The following is a 27,759-nucleotide window of genomic DNA, read 5'->3' on the forward strand; positions in this document are numbered from 1 at the left end:
GGCAAAGACTAGATAAAATTGATGACTGAATACATAGAAGGAAGTAAAGAAGCTAATTAGATATAAGGTGAATCATTAGCATAATGATGATTATATGTGTACTGTCCTGACAGAAAATTTAAGACTTTGAAAGCGGTAATCTGCACAAATGTTTCCAAAGTTCACCAGTCTTGTTTCACCCTGGTGACTTTTAGACATGCTTATGAATATGGTGCAAAAGTTGATGATGTCTCTGGATCAACCTCCTTATTCATCATTCCATATATCTATTTGAAAGTGTCTGCAAAGACTTCATTAATCCATCTTTTTTCATATCTAGGCAACCTTCATAATTTTGACTGCAGAGAGCCAGACCTTTTTATTCATAAATTTTACACAGATTCAGGGAGTACATCATTTTTCATCTGAAACTGGACTTAGATATTTCAGCATTTCAATCGCTCCACATTGCTACCAGAGAAAGCAAAAAGCACTCTATTAAAGTTGAAAGCCACCCAAGGGGGTGTTTCACAAAGCTTCGCGTAAAGTTATGAATGACTTCACAATGATTTGAATATGAGCCAAATAGGATGCCTAAAGTTTTTCCTGACATTTTAACAAAGGGTGACTGTATTTCCAATAATCCCAATTGAATTGTAGCCAAAAATACTCTTTGCATTAAAATGGTTTGTTATTAGTGATAAGGTTAATCTACATCTGCATATTTCAACTTTCGCTTATGCAATTAAAAGGATTTGACAATCGTATTTAGCTCTTCATATTCAAGTCATTCGTAAAGTCATGCATAACTATACGCACAGCTTTATGAAACACCCCCTGGTTAGTATGTTTAATATGCTTACTTTAGTTTTGTGGCTGCTTATAGTCTTGTGTTTGGCAGGAGAGAGTTTGTCGGATGATAATGGCTTCAGCCCCAGCTGTTCTCTAATTTTACTGTACACAAAAGTTTAGGGGAAAAGGAGAAAGTTGGAAAAATTTGTTAGTTTCATTCAGAAAAAAAAAAAATTCAGTTCAATATACAAAATGCCAATATAAAAAGTTGATGGCATATGAGTCTTTGGGTAAGTAATTCAGTGCATATGCACAAATATATTACTTATCTTGTACATAAACATATTCAATACAGTAATAAAAACTAAAAATACAACACCCCCCAAAAACAAAATACCCAAGACATCCCCCCCCCCCTAAGAAAAAAATAGAGAAAAAGAAAGAAAGAAAAGGCTGATGAGTAATGGTTAAATCAGAACAGTTCACTGACTCTATGAGACACACATGGGGGAAGAGTTTTGGAAGGTAACTGCGTGATTATTTGATGCTATCTCTTGATTTATTCATCAGCGGCCCGCAACATGGCAAGACGGCTTCATCACCTTACGCATCACCTGCTCAATGAATACAGACCAAGGCCAATGCTACCTGGCTTTCTCCATACAAACATTAACATACTAATCGCAACGTATCGATCACCTAAAAGACCGCAGCATTCTCATTTATGTTCTGCAGCTATAATCGTCAACTCTACAGGTCATTTGTTTATATCCTTTTCACATCGAAAATGATAATCAACAAAAGAATAAAATAATATAAAGAAATTCTCTTAAATCTATGAAGAAACATCTACTAGTATATCATAAAATAAAAGCAGATCAAGAAAGAAAAAAAGAGAGATAAGGAGACAGAAAGAGAGAGAGAGTGAGTGAGAGAAAGAGAGAGAGAGAGAGAGAAAGAGAGAGAGAGAGAGAGAGAGAGAGAGAGAGAGAGAGAGAGAGAGAGAGGGGGGGGAGAGGGGGGGGGGGGAGGGAGGTTGGGTGGGGGAAGGGGAGATAATTTAAGATATAAAAATAAAACTAATCTATGTTGAAGAAGTATTCTGATTTTCAAACATTACAAAGCATGAAACAAACCAGAAGCAACAAGCTGTCATTAAATGACATCTTTGGAAGATGTTAACATAGTGCATTGGAAATGTCACAGGTTCTTCTCTTTACAATGCAGAATGAACAAAGTTCTCTTGTTTACACGTCTCAGTGAAACTTGGGCAGCCCCACATCCCTGATTACCATTCCTCAGCCAGATGATCAGAGGGATATATAATGGTAGACCGACGCATTCTCACATGAAGCAATTCAACAACAAGCAAGAAAGAGATATATACTAGATGAAATTGATATAAAGAATCATCGTATATTGAAAGGGGCATACAGACTTTAACAACATGGTATAAAGAAACTAGTTTTGAAGAAGTCAGTTTACAAGACAACTGGCCAAACATAAGTGTGCACTCACAATCAGTCTTGCTCAGTTATTTAAACGATGCTCAAACATGCATTTTGCTATACAATGGTTCTGTATATGACAGAAAAGGGCTTATTACTTATAGTATAGTTAAAGGATTCTCGTATTGTGATACAATTGTTTCTGATTGTCTGAACACGGAAACAGATTTCTCAGGGGTCGACCTTTCTAAACAGTGAAGCAAGAAGACTGTTTAATCCAACTTTATCCTCAAGGTCATGTTCCCAACCAACTTTAAAGTTGGAAAACAAAATGTTGCAATGTTTTTGGTGAAGAAGACAACTTCAAGGCTAAGAACTGAGTAGATGGAAATCTAGTACCCCATCCAATCATCAACTCTATACCGCCTTCACAAACACAACTCTTATTGAATCAGACCGTCTTATCTGCTTAATTACAACTATGTTCCTCTTGAGTGATGGTGTTATTTATGGCTAACAAGCCAAACATGTGTCCAATTACAGGATTCACTCTCATCCAAAGTCATTCTGCACTGTACATGGGGGCATGGTGGGCCTCGCCTAGAAGCGCTTGCTTCACTTAATTTACTTCACTCTCGACTCTGATTGCAATTGCCAGAAGCAATAATGACAATCTAAGACCCCTGTTACACATACGTCTGAAAGTGGACTGAGGCCGGCCCCGGAGTCGGCTCGACGTATGTGTAACACCAACTTTTTTCGAAAAGCCGGACTGAGGCCAGGTGGACTCAGTCCACCTCGGGATGTGGTTTGAGGCCGGCCTCAGTCCCGCAATCGGTATGTGTAACACCAAAAGTGGACTCGGGCCGGCTTATAAGCGGAAGTGACGTAACCTGTATTCTTTGTTTTTATCATTCTATCACTCTCTCTTTCTGTCTTTCCTTATGTTATTCTTTGTTTTTATCATTCTATCACTTTCTCTTTCTGTCTTTCCTTATGTGAAATGTTTTTATCATTCTATCCTTTTTTCTTTCTGTCTTTCCTTATGTTATTCTTTGTTTTTATCATTCTATCGCTTTCTCTTTCTTTCTTTCCTTATGTTATTCTTTGTTTCTTCCTTCTATAACCTTCTCTTTCTGTCTTTCCTTATGTTATTCTTTGTGTTTATCATTCTATCACTTTCTCTTTCTGTCTTTCCTTATGTTATTCTTTGTTTCTTCCTTCTTTCATCTTCTCTTATGTTATTCTTTGTTTTTATCATTCTATCACTCTCTTTTTCTGTCTTTCCTTATCTTATTCTTTGTTTTTATCATTCTATCACTTTCTCTTTCTGTCTTTCCTTATGTTATTCTTTGTTTCTCCCTTCTATTACCTTCTCTTATGTTATTCTTTGTTTTTATCATTCTATCACTTTCTCTTTCTGTCTTTCTGGAGTCCGCCCCAACATCAGCTCGTGAAAAGGCGACGTGAGGCCGGCCTATGTGTAGACGCAAAATTGCGGGCCCGAGATCATGTGTAACAGGGGTTTGATGATCTCGAGGCGGCTTCAAATTGCCGGTGTGAGGCCGCCTCCGGGGCCCGCTTTAAAAGCCGACGCATGTGTAACAGGGGTCTATGTGATGGGAAAATGTGCTCATTAGACCACAGGACCTGCTCATCATGGAATTGTTAGGATGGGAGAGTGTGTATGTGAGAGAGAGAGAGAGAGAGAGAGAGAGAGAGAGAAAGAGAGAGAGTGTGAGAGAGAGGGGAAAAAACAAGAAAGAAGAGTTTACTTAACACATCAATCCCCACAATGGACGATTTACAATGTACAATCTACTATAGTAGTTGTAAAAGTTTCATCATAATTATGCTCCATCAAGTATAGTTTGAATTTCTAGCCAAAATTAAGACAGAAGGACAAACACATAAGCCATGTCCTGATCAAATGGAGAAACTCCCGTGATTCCTTCCATCTTTCAAAACAGTATTCATTTGTCAATATTAGCTCCTTTAGGTAGAATGCAAGTACGTACATCCTGTTTATCTCACTTGATTTCATCTTTGTAGATACTCCATAAGCTATTTTAAAAAATATTTAAAAAAAGAATAGCAATTTCCCCTATGTACATGACTGTATCAATCCCAGCTCTTTTTTAAAAACATTTCAAGAAGTCTGACGGCTGAGGGTTAACCGCCATTCTCTCTGCTTTATCAATTTAATGTCGTGCCCTTGAAACCCAATAAGAGGTAAATTGACTGGCTATGTGCTGCCCCTCTCAAGAAATTAAATTCTCCCTCAGGGGAAATAATCTAATCACTATTCCTCAGTGGTCTTTCATGTTGTGCATGTCAATGTTTCCCCCACTGATCATATAGAGCAAGCATCATCAGCAAAGGACAATGTGACACCTTCCATTACACAAGGGAAACATTCCGTGTACGGGATTAATAGCGGAGTGCCACGCACAAATTGCTGGTAATTCACAGACAATGATTAAGAGCTGTTGATTGAATTGTGACTGATTGGAAAACAAATAGATTCATCATTAATTGATTTGAGGAAGGAGTCGTACAGCTCGTTAACCACTGGAGGGAAGTGGAAGAAAAACAATGATAAACAGTAAATGCTTCATCTAAAATAATAGAAAATGTTCACTTATTGGTATTACACTATTTATTACTGTATTTCCCCCCTCCCCATATATCTTTCACCCCCACATCACATTTTCAGTTTTTATTTTTATTTTAACCATGGCATTATACCTACTACTAATAGCATTCACAAAGCTTTGATTTATTAACAACTTTTTATGAAAAATCAAAAATTTACGAGAGCTGATTCATGGAGCTTGAAATTAGCCATACCATAATCTAATTAGATCTCACACCTGACCCGTGTACAAGTAGTTATGATAACAATTCAAATTGGCAATGGCAACATTTAATTGCCAATTTCTATCCCCCTTCTCCATAGTTACAGTCTCTGCATCAGTGCTATAAAGCCATTTTTATACTTTCCCACAAAAAAGACGCCACATCATGATGACTGTTCATTTGATTTAATTAGAAAATGTTATTGAAACAAAAATCTAATCACTAGGGAACCAGACAATTCAGTAAGTTGTTTTGACTGGCTTGGTTAATACATTTTTTTGGTATCATCTTTCATCCATTTTAAGAGGAAGTTCTCTCATATTTCATTTTTGTTAAACACCCTTGTCTCTCAACATAATGGAAAATCAGATGCAATACAGGTATATACTATGCTAACAAAATAACAAAATAATAATTGGATTAGGTATTAAAGGGGGGGGGGGGTGAATCAGCTATCACTTAAACCTCGTGAACATTTCAGAGAAAATGTTTTAGATGAGTTAAATACGGCGCTATTTCCTGAAGAAATTCCTAATTTTGATATGTAACACTCTGTGCTTATAAAAATAGTTATGGGGTTATACTACAGACACAACAGGGCTATGCTAATGATAAAGGATCAGATTTTAGATGGAATTGCCAGTGTATTGAGCCAGCTTTTAGTTGACCATGGATGTGTTTGGTCCGAAGTGCTCTGCTGAAAAGATGAATACATCATCAGGATGACCTCAGCCATGATGAGGAACGAATCAATCATTACAAAATATATACCCAGTCTAATCTTCCTCCAGCTAAATCCATCCTTCCTGATTTGGTTCTCTAAAGGTAGGGAAAAGTTGACCTAATCATGGACATGCTAAGAGGGTAATACCTAATATACCTCTCAGCATTAACCCATTGCCTATGGGAATGGGTGAAATCTGTCTAAATCTATGGAAATGAGAGCTTTCGGTAGTCAAAAGATTAATGCTGAAAATAACCCTCATCTGAATTTCAAATGATGACTTCATCAGAGTTTCTTTTCTGCTTTCATGACACAAACCTCAGCAGCAGCAATGACAGGAGGATAGGGTGTATAACTAAAGAGGGAAGGATTGAGATGTATGCTATGCTTGCTAGCAGTGACAGCAAGGGTTGTGACTGTGAGGGAATCATCATGAATGCACCTAATGCTTGGACATAAATCAGCCTTTGGGGACCAGAGTAACATCTTTATTAGCATTGCTCATTCAGATATTTATAAAAACAAATACAGATTCATCTGCTCCCGGCTACAAGCTAGACACCTCCCATTACTACCGTCCTCAGTCCGACAAATCTATTGAAATTCCCATGATTCACCAATTCCGGGTTTGGAGGAAAAATACCATTCTCCTCCAGGTTTCTTATCGTCCATTAGCCCCTGGCGCTGAGTCACTTAAGGGCCAAAACCGCCATGGCGTGGCAATTTTAACGGGATTACGTGTGGCAAACGTAGAAGGCCCTTAGCGATGCCATTATACCAATCCACCTGCCTGGAGACTTGGCTAGGATTGAGCTTGGGTGGAACACAATCTGCTTCGTCATCTCATCCAGGAATGAGCTAAGAAAAAAGATAAAAAGGGTGCAAGATGGAGGAAAAAGTACACCCAATTTATGACTGTACTCAGCTCCAATAATGGTTAGTGCTTTTGAGATGCCTCGCATGAGTGGGTAGGGACAAAGAGAGGCAGTTTTTGGCACCAAGTCGGCACGTTTGGGATGCGTTACTCATTCATGTGCCCAGGCGTCAATCCTGGGGCTTGGTAGAAAGTGCAGGGCTTTCCCCTCATGATCTCTCTATCTTATGCATGGTGGTAGCATTGCACAAAGGCAGGAAATGCAGGCTTCGTTTCCAGGTAGTGAGGTATTGTGTGTCTGACTATTAATATATCAGAGAGGGAAACATTGTATCGGTCACTTCTGTATGAAAAGTGCGGCACATCAAAGGATCACATATCAAAATAATATAGAGGTGGCTAATTGTAGAATTTGAAACCGTGTAAAAAAACCTTTAACATGATAAAAAAAAAAAAATCAATAAAAATGTGCACATATTTGCACAGACATCCAAGGCCAACACTTCTAAATCAATCAAACTGAGCAATCTACTTTGCATCACTTAAACCTGGATTGATTCAATTACATAAAATATTTTAGTTCATTTCACATCACAATATTAGCTTCCTACATATCACCCTTAGCCTAGCTTTAATTGGCAAAAGAAGAATGATCACATCATCCCTAATTCTCACCTATGAAGGAATTAATTATTTTGCTTCAAAGTCAATTGAAATGAAAGACAAACATGTTATCTAAATATAGGCTAAATGCATATAATACGTATAAACGTGGCCTTAAGATAATTTGTATCATTCACAAAAAAAACAAACTTTTTTCCCTCCAAAAGAAGTACAATAATTGCAGTCCCAATTTTATACAAATAGAATATCCATCTCTTGGATTACAGCTTTTAGGATGATAATATGGAAAAGAAGTAGGCAATTTTCATAATCTTCATTCTTTGATCATCTTCCGTAGATAAAGTCCATTCAAATGAAATGACTTTTGAGTGAGTCACGTAACAGCATAATCTCTATTACCTCACCTTTTCCCAATTATGATTCAGAATTGGTCTTGTATCTCCCCTCTGTTTCCATCTCTTTCTTTGCCTAATTTGCTGGAAATATTGCATGGATGCGCTCCCAATTCATTGAGTCATTATATCTAACCAATACTAGATGAGTCTATGCAATCTAGATACGCATTCGCCTGATTAAGGAAGTAATGGAAAACAGTATTAACAACTAAAGTCTTTTATTACAGAGTAAAATTGCCCAATTTCATTAACTAAGCCATTTCTGGAATTATTTTCATTCCCTTTGGTTCTATATGAACTCTTGTCTGCACTTTTATTGGGGATGCCATACAACATTCAGGAGATGGCCATAAAATTGAGATTGCACAAAGTCTCATCAGTGCTATACAAATGCAAAACCATGGTCTGAGGAAAAGAAAATCTGCACATAAAAATACAAGATTGGTCCTTTTGAGACTTAATATTTTTTCTTTATTTTCAGTTGGTATAATAATTAACTTCTAATTCTAATCATATACTACTTATATTTTCTTATAAAATTAGAGTACTAATCTGAGGAGAACAAATTCCTTTACACTTGGGTATGTTTAAAATAATTATAATTTATTACCTGTTTTTCTTTAAATCACAATTCTAGCCCATTTTTAATAGAATTTTTCTACACTCAAAATGTTAACAGGATTACACCTTTCATTACTGTACATGAAACTTTCTTTCACTTTGCCAAGAATCTGCATGTAACAAAAATATATCCCTTTAATAATTTAATCGACCTCAAAATTTAGGTGGTTGGACATTGGATTATCTTTCCTAAATCCATCACCCATCTCACCCTTTTTCATTAACCAGCAGGTGGAAATAGGCCTTTACAAATTGAATTCACTTTAATAATAGCAAGAACTATACTAATCCTTGTGGTTTATTGTAAAGATGTTGATAAAAGGGAGGACATTGACTTTATTCAGTGAGAGATGGCATTGAACTCTGAAAGGGCACAAAATAAACAATCATTCCATCCTTGTCATAAAGAAATGGAAGGCATGGGGAGAATTCAGAGTGTGCAAAGAGCATAAATTATGCCCCAAGCTTCAGATTATGACTCCTGTGGTCAATACATGCAAATGCTTTAGAGAAAAATGAATGAACTATCTCACATATTTGATCTATTTTGGCTTCTCTCTGTCCATTTCCTAAGTTACTAAATGTAAATTATCACATTTTCACAACTTGATGGATTACTGCTAGATTGATTATTTCAACAACAAAAATCTAATATTTTGTGTTAATTTACATTTCTTTTTCTATAGTTAATCTCATAATACAAAATTTGCCTGCACAATAAGTCATCCCTAAAGTTAAAATTGTTTTTAATCAGTTATTTATGATTGTCTCCATTTTACATATTAATTTTCTCTATTTTACTACGTAATATCATCCTCCTATTACTAATGAAAAAAAATTCTAATTAAACTTCAAATGGTAAGTTCTCGTATAATTTTCATATTCTCTCTTGTACCATTTGGGGAGCTTGGCTCATTTCTTCTTTATCCTTTATACGTTTGTTACTTTAAGTACATCTCTGAACTCTTTCTCCCCCTCTCTCCCCCTCTCTTTCCTCTTATTCTCATTTTACTCTTGCCCTATCTCCCTGTCTTTCAATGTATATCACTGTTTGTTAATCAATAAAGTTTTAGTATTTGTTTGTGTATAGCTGCTCTTGCATCATTTCTTCATCTCATATTGTTTTATTATAGTTTCTCTATCCCCTCCCCCTCCCTCCCTCCCCCTCCTTTCCTCTCCCTCTCTATCATATGTCTGTCCCTCTCTCTCTCAACCTTCAGGAGACCGCTTCACCAATGTGACCTTCTAGATCTGAGAGAGATGCAGTCTTTTTTCTCCTCTCATTGATTATCCATCCCATCCAATTAGAGATGATTCAGGCATTCCCTCTACGGATGAGCTGCTTCAAGGTTGCACATCGAAGGTCTCCAAATACTCCCATTACAACCAAAAACAAAACAAAAATCCACAAAAAACTCAAGTCAACCTTGAGATGAAAATATTCACAGTACATAGATATCTTGATTTGATGCTTCCAGACATGTAGACTCCAACATTGATAATTAAACTTCCTTAAGTGTCTAAACAGCATAAAATACATGCATCAAAATTGTCTTCACCTTTCCAAATATTCAGAAACCTTTTTCCATGATCAGCCAATTGTATAGTAAATAATAGTAGAGTATATAATAAAAGTACAAGATTTTTATGAAAACACATGTACAAATTCTTTAGGCATTTTCTGTTAAAAAATTAAATAATCCTCACAGGTGATTTTTAAATTTTCCTCATTTCTCCCAATACAAATGCTTTTAGCTGTCTAACATTACAGATACATTGATCTCCTTCCATGTATTATTGTCAATGAAAATGTATGCTCTTAATTTTCAGGTTAAACCTTCTTACGGTTTTTGTCTCTGTCTTTCTTATTCACAACATGTCAACATATATGTGTTCATGTAGCGTATCCAGTCTATCTTCTAGACCTACATCCTACATTAACATTTAAAAGCTGCAGAAGCCCACTTCACTAATGGTAATGGTGGAGAGAGCTTGCTCAACAGCATGCTAATATCCTCTCTCAAGCCTGTCCCCCTTTCTTCTAAGGACAGACTGGCAGTTATAATGTCCCAAATGAGCCCTGATAAATCTTCAAGCCACATCGTTTGGTTTATGATTGTCACCATAAAACCCACATTTAGTAGCATGCACTTTTCACCCATCTAGTCTGCACTGTAAGTTTAACAGCTGGTATTTTCAATGAATATACAATGTAGCTATGATTAATACAGGCTTCGGGAAGGGAAATTAGATTCTTGTGTATCTGCTGAATTAAGGTTTAATTGGTACTAATATCTTATCAAGAAAGTATGAAAATCTAGATGTAAGCATTAAGGGTATCAATGACCTGGAGTTCTTCTCTATAAATAAAATTGGATTCCGTTAAATACTTCATCAAAGAATAGGGGGCTCTGAAATTGTTTTTGAACCAGTAACAAGACAATTGCTCTTTTCACAGAGGAAGAACTAAAAGCCTCTTTCTTCATGTAGCTATTGAGCTCTACTGAATGCTCGGACTGTAATTTTTAAGTTTGGCATTACTAAAAAGATAAAAACATAATTTTTTTCTGGAATGTCATATCTCCAATACACTCCTGGATTGGAACTTTGGATTATTATTCTACATTTTGGACCATTGTAAATTGAAGGCAAACCTGACTACTGGATTAAACCTATCAGTTTGTCAAGACACTGATCTCCTATTTCTGAAATCCAACTACAAGTCTTTTCCCCTTTTAGCTGGGTGACACAAAGTATAGTAAGCATCGAGGCAGCCCCAGGTATCTGTCAGTCTATCCATACCTGCGAGCCGAGCCGAGCCGAGCCACACACCATCTTAATGAGTGTCTGCCAGTGATCCCAGGATTAGGTTTTCAATCCATCTGATTGACTGCTCGATGTGATGACAAACATCTAAGGCATGCGCTTCAAATCCTCTTATTTCTATACACTATCTACACTTCATCTCTCACGGCCAGTGTGCATGTCTGTCGGTGTAGTGCTTGAATGTATGTGTGTGAATGTGTGTGTGTACTAAGTTCATATCAGAGTTAGACAGTATTTTCTAGTACAGAGATATTTAAACTACATCTATGTAAGCTCTGCTAATCAATCATCGATTTATCTGTTCCTTCCAATCCATAAATAACCGTTACAAATTTTGAACCTAAGTTCATATCAGGATTAGATAGCATGTTCAAGTACTTAGTTATTTGTAGTACATCTATGTAAGCTCTGTTAATCAATCAATGATCTAACTCTTCTTTCCAGATTTCAGGTTTCAAATTTAGTTATCTATTTCCATCAACAATTTTCATCTATTTTAAACAACCTTTACATCTGGGATAGACAGCTGGTACAACTACCAGCTTGGGTTCAAAATCTACTCATAAACTCAGTACTGCTATTTTTGTATCTTTCAGATTTCCAACCAAAATATGCATTTCCAGGTTGAAACTGAGTAAAGCATGGAGCTGTTGGCACGACATGATCTATCTCTTCCTTCAGCTTTCCATTATGGAACATCATTGATTCTAACTAAGTTTAAAAAAACAGCAGGTTCAAGTAAAGAGCTACTGTGTACGCTACGCACCCCATTTGTGTAAATGCTACTTCTCAATCCAGTTTTATTAATTTCTAGCCTGAGCTCATACCAAAGCAGCTGAATTAGCATGGAGCTCTTTCCACTGTATCCATGTAAGCCCTGCTAATCCATCAAAGGTCCCTTTTTTTCCCTTTTTGCCGACAATCAAAAAGAACATCATTTCATTTATGTCGGACATTGTCAGTTATGAGCCAGCAGGGTTTTAACCATGAGTTCAATGTTCAGAATTAATCCCCTTCTCGCTCTTCAAAGGCAATATCCTATGCAATAACCTGCATGAGCAAGGACAGAACTATTTGAACTTCATCGATGTAAGGACTCAATGATACATAGAGTCCTACCAGATTTCAATCCATCCAATTTTATCTAATTTCAAACCCAAGATCACATTAGGATTAAAAAACATATTTCTAATACGTGCTACAAGTGTGTCTACTAGTGTACATCTACTTGTTAGTCAGGTCTGCTGATAAAATTACAGTCTCTGCTCTCTTCAGATTTCAATATAGGGATTTTCTTCTATTGTCGGTTTCTACAAGTCTGTCTGGTTCATCTATGTAATCTCTGCAATCAATCTCCGGTATCTCTCTCGTTTTTCAAATTTCCATCGAGTATTTTCATTAACCTTGGTTCATATCAAGGTTAGATGGCATGATACTATAATATGTCTCCTCTATCTACATAATCTCTGCTATTCAATCAATGACATCTCTGTTCCAAGTCATATTTGCATCCAGGATTTTAGTTACGGTAAAAATTAAAAATAACGTCTCGTTCAGATATGTTGCAGTAAAACTGCTGTGTTTTTTAATGATTTAAAAAAGAAGTGTTCTATGCATCACATTTCTGTATCATATCAGAGCTCAGTGAATATGTTAAGAACCTGTTGCGTGCGATTGCAATTCATTTACACATAAGAAAATCAAAGCACATTGTTTGTGACCATTTACCATGTTATATCTGAAAGAGCTTTAAATTTCTAATCTAAGTTCACATCTGGTTTAGATAGCGTGTTAACGCATACTGATACAAGTGCAAAAAAGAACAAATTTAAGTACTCAACCTTCACAAGCTCAGCTGATCAATGAACGATTTTTAAGACCCTTTAAAATTTCCATAAAGAACTTTAAATGTGTCTGCACAAAACAACTGGTCACCTTTGCCACGTTAATCTAGTGTCATATGGTACCTAACATCAGGTTCCATACTGACTTTTGTGTCAGGTTCATTTCAGTAAATTTTCAGTAATTGATAAAACAAGGAGGGTAATATATCAAATGAATGAGGCTGTCAATTGTAATAGGGGGTTATTTGGCTTTAAGACACATGCTCCTGATCCTGTCAATTCCATACACCTAACAAATTCCTAACTTTAACCTTGGCTTGGACTAAACGCTATACCCAACTCAAACCCCAACACAAAGCTTAACCTAAAAGCAAGTCATAAAAATTACCGTACTAACCCTACACTTAGATGAAAGTATCAAGCCCTTGTTATGTTCTTCCGATTATTTGAATATTTCTCCAGTTTCACATGCCTGTTGTGATACCCACCTCTCACACATTCTGCTCTCTGCTAATGACCCTCCCCCCCCCAAAAAAAAAAACAAAACAACACACACACAATAACAACCTCACTCCATGATCTAGCACCATTCCTGGTGAGACCTTAAAGTACTCGCATGGCGCCCAGTGTTGCCTGATTTTTGTTTTCTAAATCCAACAGATCGAGAAGAGTATAGGCAGCTCCTGGGCATATATGCATGCTGAAGTGCATTACAAAACAAAAATCAGTACGCATCGACAACCTTGTGTTTCTCCCCCTCCAACCATTTTGCATGCAATGTATACATGCAGCATGATTTGGACTCTGAGGCCTCTACATACATTGTAGGCAATATTCAATGTACGAGCAATGGGTATGATCATGATAGAATTCGCTTTCACATACTGTTTGGTGTTTTCATCTAAATTATACAGAATTTCTTTCAGGGTTTCAAGGTTTCAAGGATATTTTGTTGCAGCCAAATGGCCGCATTGAGATCATTATGTATATCAGTAAAATAGGGGAAAAAAGGAAGAAGTTTAAATTAAGAAATTAAAGATGCAGTCACAATGATAGAAAATTCTCAGAAATTCTATATTCAGAATTCCAAGAGGTACATGAGTAAAATGTCCCATAAACATTTATATAATCCAATTGTGTTATGAGAAATTTGATTATGAAAATGTGAATCCCGTATTTTTGCAAAGCAAATGTGAAAGGGACCACTTCCATAGCTAGGTGCATGTAAGTCTAATCAGCCCAGACACAATTTGTGTAATTTTACAGGAAAATTGCTGCTATTAAAGCCGTAGCAGGAAAAAACAAAAACAAAAGCGTTTGATTGGACGGAGATGAGGATGAGGTAAAAAGAAAAAGAAGTAAAACTGGATGAACTGATAGATCAAGAAACAAAATCTTAGCTAGTCTGCCAATGTGTGCTCTACTCATAAAGAGGAGAGACTGTCACAAGTGCTGACTCAGTTCACATGCAAACAAGATGTTCAGAGACCACATCATTGTATGTTCATCCAATCAGTGCGTGTACGGAATGACAGATATTCTCTCCTTCATTGACAGGTGACATGCTAAACTCTATTTGACTCATGCTAAATTGATGACTGCACTGGAGCTGACGATTTCAGTTCACATTTGTTACAAAATACCATGTTGGGATTGCTCTGTAAGTGAAAAGGAACGCACAGCTGATACTACGAAGTTGATCAATTCTATCAGATTTATTATCATTTTGCTTTATGTAAAACTGTAGGCACCTGTATGATTAGACATTTCTCTTAATCATGTTAAAGTAAAGTAAAGAAGTCAGATGAGGTGTATTTTCAAATATGTAGTGTAGGGAGAAATAACTCCAGTTATAGGTCACTGTTGATTAGCAAAGTAGTCACTAGTAACATACAAGCAATATGACAAAACTTACTTTGTTTCATCTAGTGTCATGAATTCCATTGAGCTGTCTCTATTCTCCTTGTTATCTTTGTTGTTGTTTGGAATGTGTCCATTGCTGTAGATACCGCTGGAGTTGATAGGGGGCTCTAGTTCATCACCTTCCTCTAGCGCTCTGTTCACCTCATCAAATGTGACGACTGGATGGTGAAGAAAAAAAAAGAAGATTTATACTTAGTAATTACTTCATGTGTCTTTAATTAATGATTAATTTAATTTCATGTGGCATTGTGATTGAACAAAACAGTTAATAAGAGCTTAAATCACAATGTATGAATTCTTGAGGCATTTTGAACAATTTGTGGAAAGTCTACAACTTTTACAGGAGGAAAATCATAATAATGTTTTTTAGTTGAGAATAATTGCGAATACATGAAGCTGAGAAGAAAAGGATATGATGAAATCTTTAATAATGTTCAATGGAGAATACCGAGATGAGCACTACGTTGTCTCATTTTGTTTTCTGAACTTCAACCAACAAAAGTTTCAAAGAACCTGACAAATATTCGGGATTAGGGTTGTGACTGTAAGGTCTATGGTTGGTCTGATAAAGTGTTAGGTCCAGGGTTGAATTGTGGAGTTTAATTAGTGTTAGATGTTGACCATGGTACAGAGCACACATCCAACAACCCAATTAGCTTTTCCCAGCCTCACATGAATGGAAATGTGTATTTCACAAGTACATTAACGCCGGATAACATAAATGTAATCCGACTCTTATGTGGTCCTTTTAAGGAGGACAAAAATCAATAAAACGATGGCAAAATGCTGACTTCTGTCTGGGTCTGGTGTACACAAGCTTTGAGGCTGTACTTAAAATAAGCACCATCTGGACTATTGGCCTGCTTCCTGCACACTGAGTGAATATATTAAGGGCATTAACACACATTCTGGTCTTGGATTTCTTGCCTTAAGCATGGCAGCCGCCGCTGGAAGGATTCGCTGGAAGGATTGGCTGCAAGGATTCGCTGCAAGTTATAGGGAGAGGCCAGACAGGATCAAAAGTTTTTAAGAAGATGGACAAAAGTATGGCAAGAGAACAATGATAAAAAAGTTGATGTATGGAAATAGGAAATTAAGGAATGTTTTCTGCAGAGCATATTCATAAAGTATTTAAGCCATGGTCAGGTCATTTCTCTTTTTTCTTCATTTCTGTTTTAGTGAACAAGATATTTAGGGGCTTTAATTGATTTAGAGAGAGAACAAAATACAAACCTAAATATTAACTACAAGTTGTAGTTAATATTTAGGTTTGTATTTTGTTCTCTCTCTAAATCAATTAAAGCCCCTAAATATCTTGTTCACTAAAACAGAAATGAAGAAAAAAGAGAAATGACCTGACCATGGCTTAAATACTTTATGAATATGCTCTGCAGAAAACATCTACAACACATTAGATTCATGCAGTAAGCAATACATTGTCTCTGATACACAGAGAAATATTGGTCTACATTTTGATGCTGCAACTACAAAACTCTGAATTAGTATTATGAGTAGAGAGTGGTTTAACAACAAAACATATGCCACTCAGGAACAAATGAGTCTGCTTGCAAAAGGAAAACTGTTAATCACTTAAATCAGAAATGACATCTAATGTGTTCAGCCATTTCATGAAGGCAAGTTACTATTACAGGCTATGTTAATGAAATCCATACATGTATGTCACCACCACATTACACCAGGCCTCGGATCAATTGCTATGGCAGTCAGGAGTACAGGAAAGACAACAGACTAACTTTCATAAAAATGCAAAGTATTATTGTATCAAAGAAGAGGAGAGCATATAAATAGTAAATTACCAACAGAAAAGCTGGAGAAAAAAAATGTCATCAATCCAAAAATAACGGTTTGTAATTACATTTTGAAGAAAAATAACTGAAAAAAGAAAGAGGGGTAAAGGATTATCACAGGATTAGCACACGCATCACACATGAACACCACAGACCTTCACTAATCAGAATCACACGTCTCACTTCTCATCCTCACAAAACCTAAGCCTCTTTTAAAACCAGTGAATGCATATTTACATGGATCATGACTCCCCCAAGTAGCACCGGACATAGCGCCGAGCGGTTTCAGACTTTCCACTGCGACTGACACAAAATGAGCATGAAACCTCGCTGTCCTCAAACCTTTTCCGCTTCGCCTGCACCTGAATACACCCAGCAGACCTTAATGCTGAGCGTCAACTCAAATGAGAGAGGGCTTGGTGCGGAGGCTGGATTCAACAATGTTCCATACGACCTTGGATAACATGTATGCTTCATGTGCTGCATGCCGCTGTCGATGCTGATGTTATTGCTCGTGCTACCTGTTTGCCAATCCCTCGCCTTCTCAGAAGCCAGACAAGACTTTATTTGGTAATAGAATCAATGTTCAAATCAATGTTTCCTCACCGATCATTGATCAGACCAGCATTGGCAGGCAGTCCATTTTTAGCATGGGATTTAAAGGTGCATTGCTATCTAATATTGATCTGCCTGGGGGGGGGGGGGGGGGGGTGATAAAGATGGATGATGCTATTATACACAAAATTACCAGAAAATGGCTGTGTCAATGATGGCTTCTTCCTTCATGTGCAATGCAAAATGTATTACACTGATTTAATTATCTACTTCCACAGGAAATAGACTGATTCAAATGTGTATCTAGCAAAAGAAATAAAAGCCTCACAGGAGCTCCTCAAACATACCTAACACTAATTGAATTCATGAAAATGCTCTACACTTCTATATTACAACTTACAATCTTACCTCAGGCCAGGTAGGAATACAATCAATAAAAACATTCACAGAAGAAAGTGAGAAACTTAAGTGTGATACTACCATTGGTTTTAGTTCCACTGATATTTAAGGTTCATGCTATGCACTGTGACCGCTCATCGATGTTCGATATATTTGACATCATGCACTCCTCAGGTAATACAGGAGTACACTGCACATTCTTTCTTGTATAGAATTACCAAGAGGTGAATGAAATAGGGCAAGAGACGGCAAAAACAGGTGGGTGAAAGTGCTTTTCTTGACCCAAGTGCCAATTGAAAACAGAAGTGTTCAGAAGAGTGCCTACATTCCAAAAAGCGAAAAATATCCACTAGCTTGAAACTTTAAAAATAGATATCACAGCCAGCAGAATATTCATTAGAATATCACGCAAATCATAAATGCATTTCACATTTTCACATAAAATTCTATAATCACAGTATTCACACACAAATATAGTGATCAGCTTAATCTTGCACCGTCAACCCTTCAGGCTTAAGATGGCAAACAGCACATGTTGGCAACTGCAAAAAGATGCTTAAGTGCTTTGTAGATAATCTTTGTGAGCCAAAATTTTTGATTTAATGATTTTTCCCATGAGGTGTATTAGGCAGACAGTTAATGTGTGAATAGGTTAAATTTGAACACTTCACTATCCCTCATCCTAGATCACCAACTATGCCTAGCAAAAGTACCATAACAGGATCTTCTCATCTATAATGCTTAACATATAACATTCAGAGCACGACTTGTTTTGCACAAAGTGTCTGTTCCCTTGGTATCATCAGCCCTCGTATCTTTTCCTTCAAAGATAAAAATTTCCTAGAGGTCGACCAGTACATTTTCCTCTCATTTCCATCTTTCTCATTTCAAGTTAGGGTAATCACTATTATTTACATTTTTCTTCTCAATTGGAATTATTTTATGTCAGTCTATACAACTTTGGGGAAGAATACCAAAAAAGAAGAAAATCAAACACAATCTTCAAGGAGTTCAGTTTCCTTCCCCCTCTTGTAAATGATGCAGAAGTGTTGACTATCCCCAGGGTTTCCCCTTTTCTTCCCAATCTTTGTTAAAAAGCTCTAGTGGATCCATTGACATTTGGGAATTCCAATCTCAGGGTTTGTACTCAAACACTTCACGTTTCGTCAGATCGCATGACCAGAATTTGCTCTCAAAGTTTTCCCGATATTGATTCCTCTTGTCAAGTGGAAAGATAGAGCAGGGTAGCTTTCAACCGTGGTAAGCATAGACTGATGAATGCAACCGATTTAAACAATCCTCTACAAATCCTGCCCACATCATTTCTATTTAATCTTTCACATAATGATGATGAGTACTGGTGAAGGAACTGCATTGTGAAAGAAATTTGATCAAATATACTAAATATTGCTTTAGAATCACATAAGCAGAAAACTATGAACATAGATTGGAGGGTATGGGACTATACACAACATGAGGCATCAAAAGTTTGACCATAATGGTTAACCATTTCTGGTCATATTTTGGATATGACAGCATTTCAAAAAGAGCAATCTCCTTCATGTAACATTGCTTCTAATATTAAGAAGAGTTGCATCTTAATTTTTCAGTCTTGACTATCTCCGTATTACAGCTGATGGTCATTTTCTGACCACCCCCTTTAAAGATTCCCAAGTGTCTTGTACAAAGTTTATAGCCACTGATGCACTGTGCCAAAATCTGATTATTAAGGTAGTTTGTTCATCAAGCTGACAGGCTGCTGATTTAGGGCAAAGTAATTTTATTCAGCTGCGTGGGACATGGCTAATTCAGCCTGGAGACACACTCGATGTCACTGTCAAAGCGGCTTGTCATCATTACAGATCGGATCATGAGAAAAATCAATAGATTCGCAACCCCCAGTCTGTGTGGTGCTTCTTGTCACCTGGATTGGTGTGGCTCGCACTGGACCTGTCATCCATGGCCTACCACATCCACAACCATGAATCATTGAATCAGTCTTCAATACTGATCCTCCACACTTGCAACCATGACTGTGCATATTGTATATTGACAACCAAAGACAAAGCAAGGATTCTCCCGAAGATAAGGGCATAGATTAATTCTTTGCCTGACCTCCGGTGCTCATTCAGCGGGTTGTGGTCTGGCAAAGAATACATGTAATGTTGAAATTCAAGAAATACCCCCCCTCCCCCATAAAAGTATTTTTAAAAGTTCAACTATCTACAAATAACAATACTTTTTCAACAAAAATGGGTGTCAATATTTCTTTAACATACATTTACAGACTGCCTACTGGACAACCATGGACATCGTTGCAGCCTTACTGGCAACTATAGATCTATTATACATTGGATGTAACGCAGTCAACCATGGATCTATATGATATTAACTGCCACAGCTTACTGAATAATGCAGGGCTATATACAACCTAACTATTTGAAGGAAAGAAGCCAGCTTGGTGGACTCAAAGAAGACCCTCTGAAGTGGTTTCAAGTACGCAAATCTCATCATACTCCAGACGTTCCGGATATCAGATTGGCTAACATTGACAGTGTGATTGAAGTGGATGTTTTCTGCATCTCTCTCCACTTCTCTCTGGGGTTATACCTTAGCACAGTAAATAACAATGCCTCTTGATGAAGACTTTATGGGGATGGTTAAAGAAGAAAAAGGAAGCTGCAACCATCATATTTTCTCTCTTGGCCAATAGCAGATCACAAAATAAACTTTACTCCTACAAAAGATATTTCTTTTATTTTCTAGATGAATAAAGTTCTGTCTACATAAAATGTAGAAAGGTCATTCTTTTATAAGACCCAGTTTTCAACAGCATTGTTTCATCACTGTTAGATCAAAGCAAAGTGGAAAGCATAGGAAAAGATAGTGACACGAGGGGGGGGGGGGAGAGATTGAAATGGAGACAGTTCAAACAGAGATAGAGACAGAGACAAACAGACAAAGTGGAGGACAGACAGAGGGCTTCAGATCATAAAGAAACATACACACACATGGATGTACAGATACAAAACAAAATAGTAGGTAAAAGATAAAGGGTAATAATGGAAGTAAAGAAAGGCATTATGATGGGTTGTTTGCATAACCAAATTATTTGGAATTGATCTTGAATCTCCTGATCATCTTTCTTTCATACCATGCTTTCTTCCAGATAAGCTGAAGAGCTTACTTCCGACATTAAATCTACCTGTTTGACAAGGTTATCACTCACACACAGGCACTTCAGTCTATGTAATAAACCCATACCCAGGTAATCTCCATCATGTCATTGATATAATACAACTCAGCTCAACCTAAATACTTGTCATATCATGGTGGATTAATATCTTCAAGGTAAACATAAGAGAAAAACTGAATATGAAAACAAATTTTACGACCATACTCCAATTCTGTATTTCAACTTGACTGTTATTCAGAAACAAATCAAATAATGACCTGTGAAGTCTAGATAATTTTTTTCCATGCTGATAATATTAGCAGACTACTCCAAGCTAGATTCTGGTAATCTCAAAAGACATTTCCAGCTCTGTATTGCAATACCCATTGGGTTGCCAGGTACATATTAGTACAGGGAAGAGAATAGTAGTTAGCATCTTTGTGCAAAGAGTTACAAGCATTCCAAGGGATTGTATTTGAACAAGGCAAGCAAACAAAGTACTTCAAAAGACAGTCTGCAATTTACAGTAGTGTTTCATTTTCTCTTCTTATCAGGTATCATTTATTACAGGCAATTAAACGCATATCAAACATTGTTTCCAATGTCCATTCTTATTTCTTTATGTAAACTCCCTGTGCATGAGGAAAAAGGAGAAGAAAATGCAGGAATATTCAGCCTTATGAAATACTTATTGTAGGGAAATGAAATAAGGATTGTAGGGAAATGAAATAAGGATTGCTTTATATTATACACAATAAAATGCAAATACATTCTTAAAAGCTATTTCTCAATGTGGATTATTTTCACCCATTTCACCCCCCCACCCCCCCCCCAAAAAAAACAAACAACTTTCAGAACTATTGAGAAATAGAATCCATCAAAAACATAGAATTCCTAAAAAATCATCTGATACAATAAAATAAATAAAATAACAAGAGGGACATACAAAAAGGAGAGTGAAGACAAATAGATAGGGATAAAAAGTGCAGAAGACCTAGATATTAATACAGGTTAAACAAATTTATACATCTGAGCCTACATTCAAATCGATTCAATACGGTCCATCGTTTGAAGTCTAACTCTCAGAATATTATTGATGTGTTTTGAAGATGTTTTTCTTTAGAATGTTGCAATTCCTTGGTGCATCTTCAAGTTTGAGGACCATTATTCAATTACCAATGATTCCGATTTTAATGGAAATGTTTTTTTATCTTAGAAGTTTTATGAATACAGTATCCCAAATTGAAGTTTAAGATGACCTTTCTTCAATTAACTCAAGGCTTGCAGGCATAGTCTACTTGAAAAGAACATTTTTTAAATCATATTCTTTTACAAGACTCCCTTAAGGCAATTATTGACGCTGATCAATGAGGGGAAAATAGAAAAAGAAATATTAGAGTGAAGAAACATATAAAAGGAAAAAATGGAAGAGAGACGGAGATACACGTTAAAACAAATTTATGCCTCTGAGTATACATTCGAATCGATGCCACACGGCACATCTTTTGATGTCTAACTCTGAACATTATTGATGTGTTTTGAAGACAATTTCCCCCAGCATGTCGCAATTCCTCAGTGGTTCTCCAAGTTTCAGCTACATTATTCAATTAGAAACGATTCTGATTGAGATGGAAATGTTTTCAAGCCTTGTAACTAGCACAGCACTTCATATTCTCAAGAGAAGATGAAACAAGGGTAGAATCAATAATGAATGTACTACATTTGCTCTATCAATTTAAGTATATTTTATCTTGTCTTTTCTAGGAAAGAGTCTCTCTTTATCCAAAGCACTTACTAAGTATCTCCAGATATCCCTAAGGGGAGGAAACAACATGCATTTCTACCATTAGAAATGTTATTAAAACAAAGAATACCAAGCAAATGTTTTGGGCCCATTTCTTTTTTTTTAACCAGTAACTAATTTTTTTCCTTCTAATTTTCAGTTTTCTTTCATTTTTTGGTTTTGTGTCGTTTTGTATTAAAGTAGAAGCTATCCAAAAAGCCATATAGATGAAATGCTGAAATCAGTCATGGGATAGTGAGCAAAGGAAGTAAAAGAGATATATTGGGAGGGAAAGAAGGAAAGAGAAAAAGAGAAAGAGATAGTTCTAAATGGGGATATAAAGGGGTATAGAAAGGGAGGGGAGAGAGATGAGAAAAACACAGAGACTGGAATAAGAGATAAAGGGAGGGAATAAGAGACAAAGGGAGGGAAAAAGAAAGGGAATAGAAACAAAAAGATACATAAGGAGAGAGGACAGGGGAGGACAGGAGAGAGAGAGAGGGAGGGAGGGAGGGAGGGAGGGAGAGAGAGAGAGAGAGAGAGAGAGAGAGAGAGAGAGAGAGAGAGAGAGAGAGAGAGAGAGAGAGAGAGAGAGAGAGATATAGTGAACAAGAAGTGCTTTCAATCAAATAACATGCCTTTTAAACTTGATGTCTTGTCACAAACATAGTGAATTGTTTAGTACACATTTCTTCTGATGTATTCCAAAAGTCTTCAACATAAGTTATATTCCTCCATTTAATTTTTTTTTAATGGTACAATCTTAATCATAGCCTAGATAACATAAGCCAGACAATATAATTCTTTCTCTCTCTCTCTCTCTCTCCTCTTTCAATCCTCCTGCAAACATTCAAGAACCCTAATTTCCTGGGCCAATTGTTCATCTCAGAGGAGATGATCTAATGGGAAAACACGACTCCTAAAATAAATGCTTTCTCCACACTCTGTCACGTACGACCCTTGACAAGAACGCTCTTTGGATGATCTCTAGACAGTATAATCTCCATCACTTTCCCATCATCAAGAACAGGCGGTCTATCGTTGCCACACTAATTGCTCTCCTTTCATTTCTTTCTTTCTCTTTCTGTTTATTTTTCTTGATCTGTCAAATTTGCTCTTTTTCAAAGTAGCACAATGGGTTAAAAATGCCCCATTATGGAGGAAAAGTGTGGCCATTGTTGTTCAGGTGCGAAATCACTCTGTGAGAATTTCACGTAGAGCTGAAGTTCAAATGTGCACGGAATAGTCTCTTGTGCATACAAGCAGTGAATAGAATGGTGTGAATCGGATAGTTTGGAGGAGAAAGACCATCCCTAGACAAATAGTACAAATAAAAGATAAAGCCAAGCATTTTCTTCCCCCCCCCCCACAAAAAAAGAAGAAGATGAAATATTCCAAATTAAATAAAGGGAGCTGCATTCATGCTTTTTGAATTCTACATTTTTTCTCTGAGTAAAAAGCCATAAGAAACATACAAACTAACGAAGGACTCTCAATTTATGGTATTAATATGCTAAACTTGCTTTTAAGGAAGACATTCACATTGGCATTTTGTACGTTTTTGTATTGAGTTGGAATTGTTAAAAGGGAAACAGAAAAAAGGCGAATAATTCATGTTTCACAAGCAAATTAAAACTAAACTAATTAAAGTTTTTGAGTGGACACTTTCACACATGTTCAGGAAAATAGTTCTTAAAATAAATATATATACATTTACAATAAAGTGCATCTACCCTTTGTAATTTTAATTAGGTTGTCACAAGAAGATACATGTGTGTACAGAAAAATTCTCTTCAAGCCTTTTACACAACTGAAGATTCATTATCACACTCTCAACAATTGACTTCCCACACACCCTTGCCATACACGTGCAAATTTCAGTGCAAACTGTGTGGACTTCCACCTCTGCATTGAAGAGAACAATACGCTTTATTTAGCACAAGGCTTCCTCTCTCATTGTATTCATGATGGCTACTGGAAATGGACATACAGGTGTTGCTTTTGTGCTTCTGTTTGAAGTCTGGCTTTGATTACAGTGCATGGGCAATTTGGTGAAAAGGATTGACCTGGTTTTTCTCCAGAGGTGCATCCCCACTAGCCCGAACAAGCTTGAACTTGAGATGTAAGACAAATCAGTGCTTCTCGAGTAGTTACCGTAAATCTCCGTGTATAAGGCGCACTTTTTTGCCGCCGAAAAAAATTGAAAGTCGGGGGGTGCGTCTTATACACAGGTACAGAAAAAAAGAAGAATTTTTTTTCAATTTTTTTTTTTAGTTTCGATTTATGGCGCTATGCCTGGCAATGTCTCCAAGCTCAGTACTCAGTGTGTTGACTCACCACTTGGAAACTACAACAACACTGAAATTTGTCTGTCATCTTGGTTTGAAAGTAATTCTAATAGATCTCAATATGTAGTTTATAATAATAATTCCTCTAATTTTTTTTCTATAACAAATGGTGTACCACAAGGTTCTATCCTAGGTACTCTATTGTTTTTAATTTACATTAATGATCTTACACATTCTTCTAAAAACGACATTGTTACTATTATTTGTGACAAGTTCATAAGCACAAATCAGCGCCTTCAACTGTACCTCGATGTTAAATGAAGGTCCTTCCCCGCGTGGGTTCTCGGCAAAAAAACAACAACAACAAGCAACAACAACAAAAGACAGATTTTTTGTTGTTTTTGTTTTCCCCCCAAAATAGGGAGATTTACGGTATCTGAGTTTGAAGTTCCCCCATGTCTATTAGCCCAGGTCAAGCCATCTTGCTTGTTTGAGGATTCAGCTTGAGCTTCAAGCATATATATATAGATTGAGTGCTTTTTCATCAGCAAATAAATATCCTGCTAATTTACCAAATAGCAGGTTATTTCTTGAACCCCTTATTTGCTACATATAATAGCATGTTCTAATATCCTGCATACAAATGTGGAATTTTGATATATACTATTTGCGTTTTCACTGCGAATAGGCTTGAGCTAGCTATGATTGGATAAATAAGTGGGCTATTTGAACACTCAGGCTAATGGAAACAACCCTCTGAAGACAGTAGGCCCCTCAACTATTTACCATGGCTATTCATCCTCCTGGTAAACTACCCATGAAGCCGTTTTCCGCGGGGAATATGCATGCTTTCTCTTTCCCAAACTTACCTGTGTATTGCAGGTTCGGTTGAATAAAATCTAAGCCTACAAACTACAAAAGGTTGTTTTCTCCCCCCATTTAAAGGAAAATAAACCTTCTATTCATTGTGAAAGAAGCTGAATGGTCAATAATGACTTGGGAATATATAATAATAGGATGAGTCATACCTATCTCAAATTAAATCTTTTGTGTCAATGGCAATTATTGTAAGCCATGTAATCATTCCCACATACTTTGTACCTGACATATTGTTATTGATTGGAATTTTCAGAATACACAAACAGAACATATATGAAGCAGAGGGAGACTCATGCTACGGAACAACAGGTCCAGTCAGTATGGCTGAGATTTGTCAAAATTCTTTCCAACACAGATCACAGAAGGCATGAATTCTCCCTAAATTGTAGGTGCAAGAAAAGCATAAATGTAATATCATTTACCCATTCCCTTTCTTTAATAACTTTAGTATTTCATAGTTTGTTGACTTTTAGTCATTCCTCCCCATCTTTATTTTTACTTCTTTTCATTGCCTTGATATTACCTCTCCTTCCCCCCCCTTCCCCCCCCCCCCCCACAAAAAAGATAATGGCAAAGTTATTGGAAGATAACTATCCATAATATACAATATAAATGAAATCCAATCCCAAAGTCATCCAGTTAAACACGAGAGCTTTTCCTCCCCCAAACCGCCACAGTAATAAAAACATCTACTGTTATCATTTTTCAATCCAGTCGGAGCCCTGGCATCACTGCAATTTTCTCAACGTCTGTTTTCCCTTGAGGCATACCATGACATTTCAGATTGTGATATGGAAAAAAAAAGTGTTACTCTGCAAATGTATGGTATGCATTACAGTCAGACTTCTAGGACGATGTTCTGGATACTGGCGGAGGTGTTAGCAATATTTCCACACTGCCCGCTGGGGGATACTGATTTTAACATTATGCAACTGGTTATGCCCAAACACGGTTATTTGGTATGTTACAGGTAAGAGGAGATGTCAGAGGGATGTTTCCTGAATTCATTTCTTTTGAATTTTCTCTTTATTTGAAGAAAAAAAATGGAACTAGTTATACTCTGACATGATTCGGGGTGTGCTAAAGGTATTAAGGGGAGTTGTCAGAGTTATATTTCCTGAATTCATTGTTTCCTTCCTAATTTCTCTTGGCCTATTTGTTTTCTTTTTTAATGAGGTTGCATTTAATGAAAAAACTATGCTCAGACAGTTTTCCACAGTTACTAACCTTTACCTTCCACATATTTTTTCATGGACTGGTATTAAATGGCTGAAAGTTTGGCCTTTATCTTAAATTTCCTTATATGAAGAAAACTACTAAGTTTGACAAAAAAAGTTTGCTTCAGATGTGCTTGAATTTCAAAGTCCCATCTGTCAGAAGCTTTCAATGATTTCCATTTAGTCACATTGTTGATTTCTCAGGGGAAGAAGTTTCATAACAATTCAAAGAATGAGGTGCGTTACATCCTCTTTTCAAAAAAGAATGAGCTAGAATTGTACCAAACTTTCCAGAAGATCATTTGACAGATCTTTTCTCTGGATCATAAAAGCATGAAATTGTCTGTGGGGCAGGGCTGAAATTGAAAAACAAAACCTCCAGACAGATGCGCAAACAGAACTTGATAGGCCTTTTTTATCTTCCCTCTAGAGATCCAATGAATTCCTCCTCGGGATTGCATTTCGATTGGAAACAATCATAATACGTCCTGTGTTTGCCAAACCACTCTCCAATCAACAATGCCATCATTCTAAGCCAGGCTAGGAGATGAAATTAATTTGTCTCTTCAATACCAAGTCCCAGGAAAGGCATAAATTCACAGAAATCGCTTCTTTTTTCTTACTCCTGGATTTCAGCAAATATGCACGGGCACGGCAGCACTGTCTTAATGCTAAGAGCGTACCCATAAGCCCTCAATGAGTAGATGCGGATCAATGCTCTCGTTTTGTTTGCCCAACGCCTCCCT

At 36.7% G+C, this 27,759-nt stretch overlaps 1 protein-coding gene across 3 annotated transcripts in view; it reads right to left on the reverse strand.

Annotated features, from left to right (window-relative positions):
* LOC576797 (cilia- and flagella-associated protein 410) overlaps positions 1–27,759 on the reverse strand; it is a 65,847-nt gene that overhangs the window by 4,238 nt on the left and 33,850 nt on the right. The window contains exons 4-5 of one of the 3 annotated variants that reach the window (XM_777066.5): positions 14,902–15,067; positions 843–933 (exon numbers count right to left, since the gene is read on the reverse strand). In XM_777066.5, coding sequence (XP_782159.4) covers positions 843–933; positions 14,902–15,067 — 257 coding nt within the window. Of the gene's footprint in view, positions 1–842; positions 934–5,827; positions 6,661–13,522; positions 14,645–14,901; positions 15,068–27,759 lie in introns of those variants that run through there. The other 2 variants (XM_030973532.1, XM_030973533.1) reach the window with 2 other exon arrangements.

Source organism: Strongylocentrotus purpuratus, unplaced genomic scaffold, assembly GCF_000002235.5.
Source record: "Strongylocentrotus purpuratus isolate Spur 01 unplaced genomic scaffold, Spur_5.0 spur5_scaffold_6, whole genome shotgun sequence".
Taxonomy (NCBI): Eukaryota; Metazoa; Echinodermata; class Echinoidea; order Camarodonta; family Strongylocentrotidae; genus Strongylocentrotus; species Strongylocentrotus purpuratus.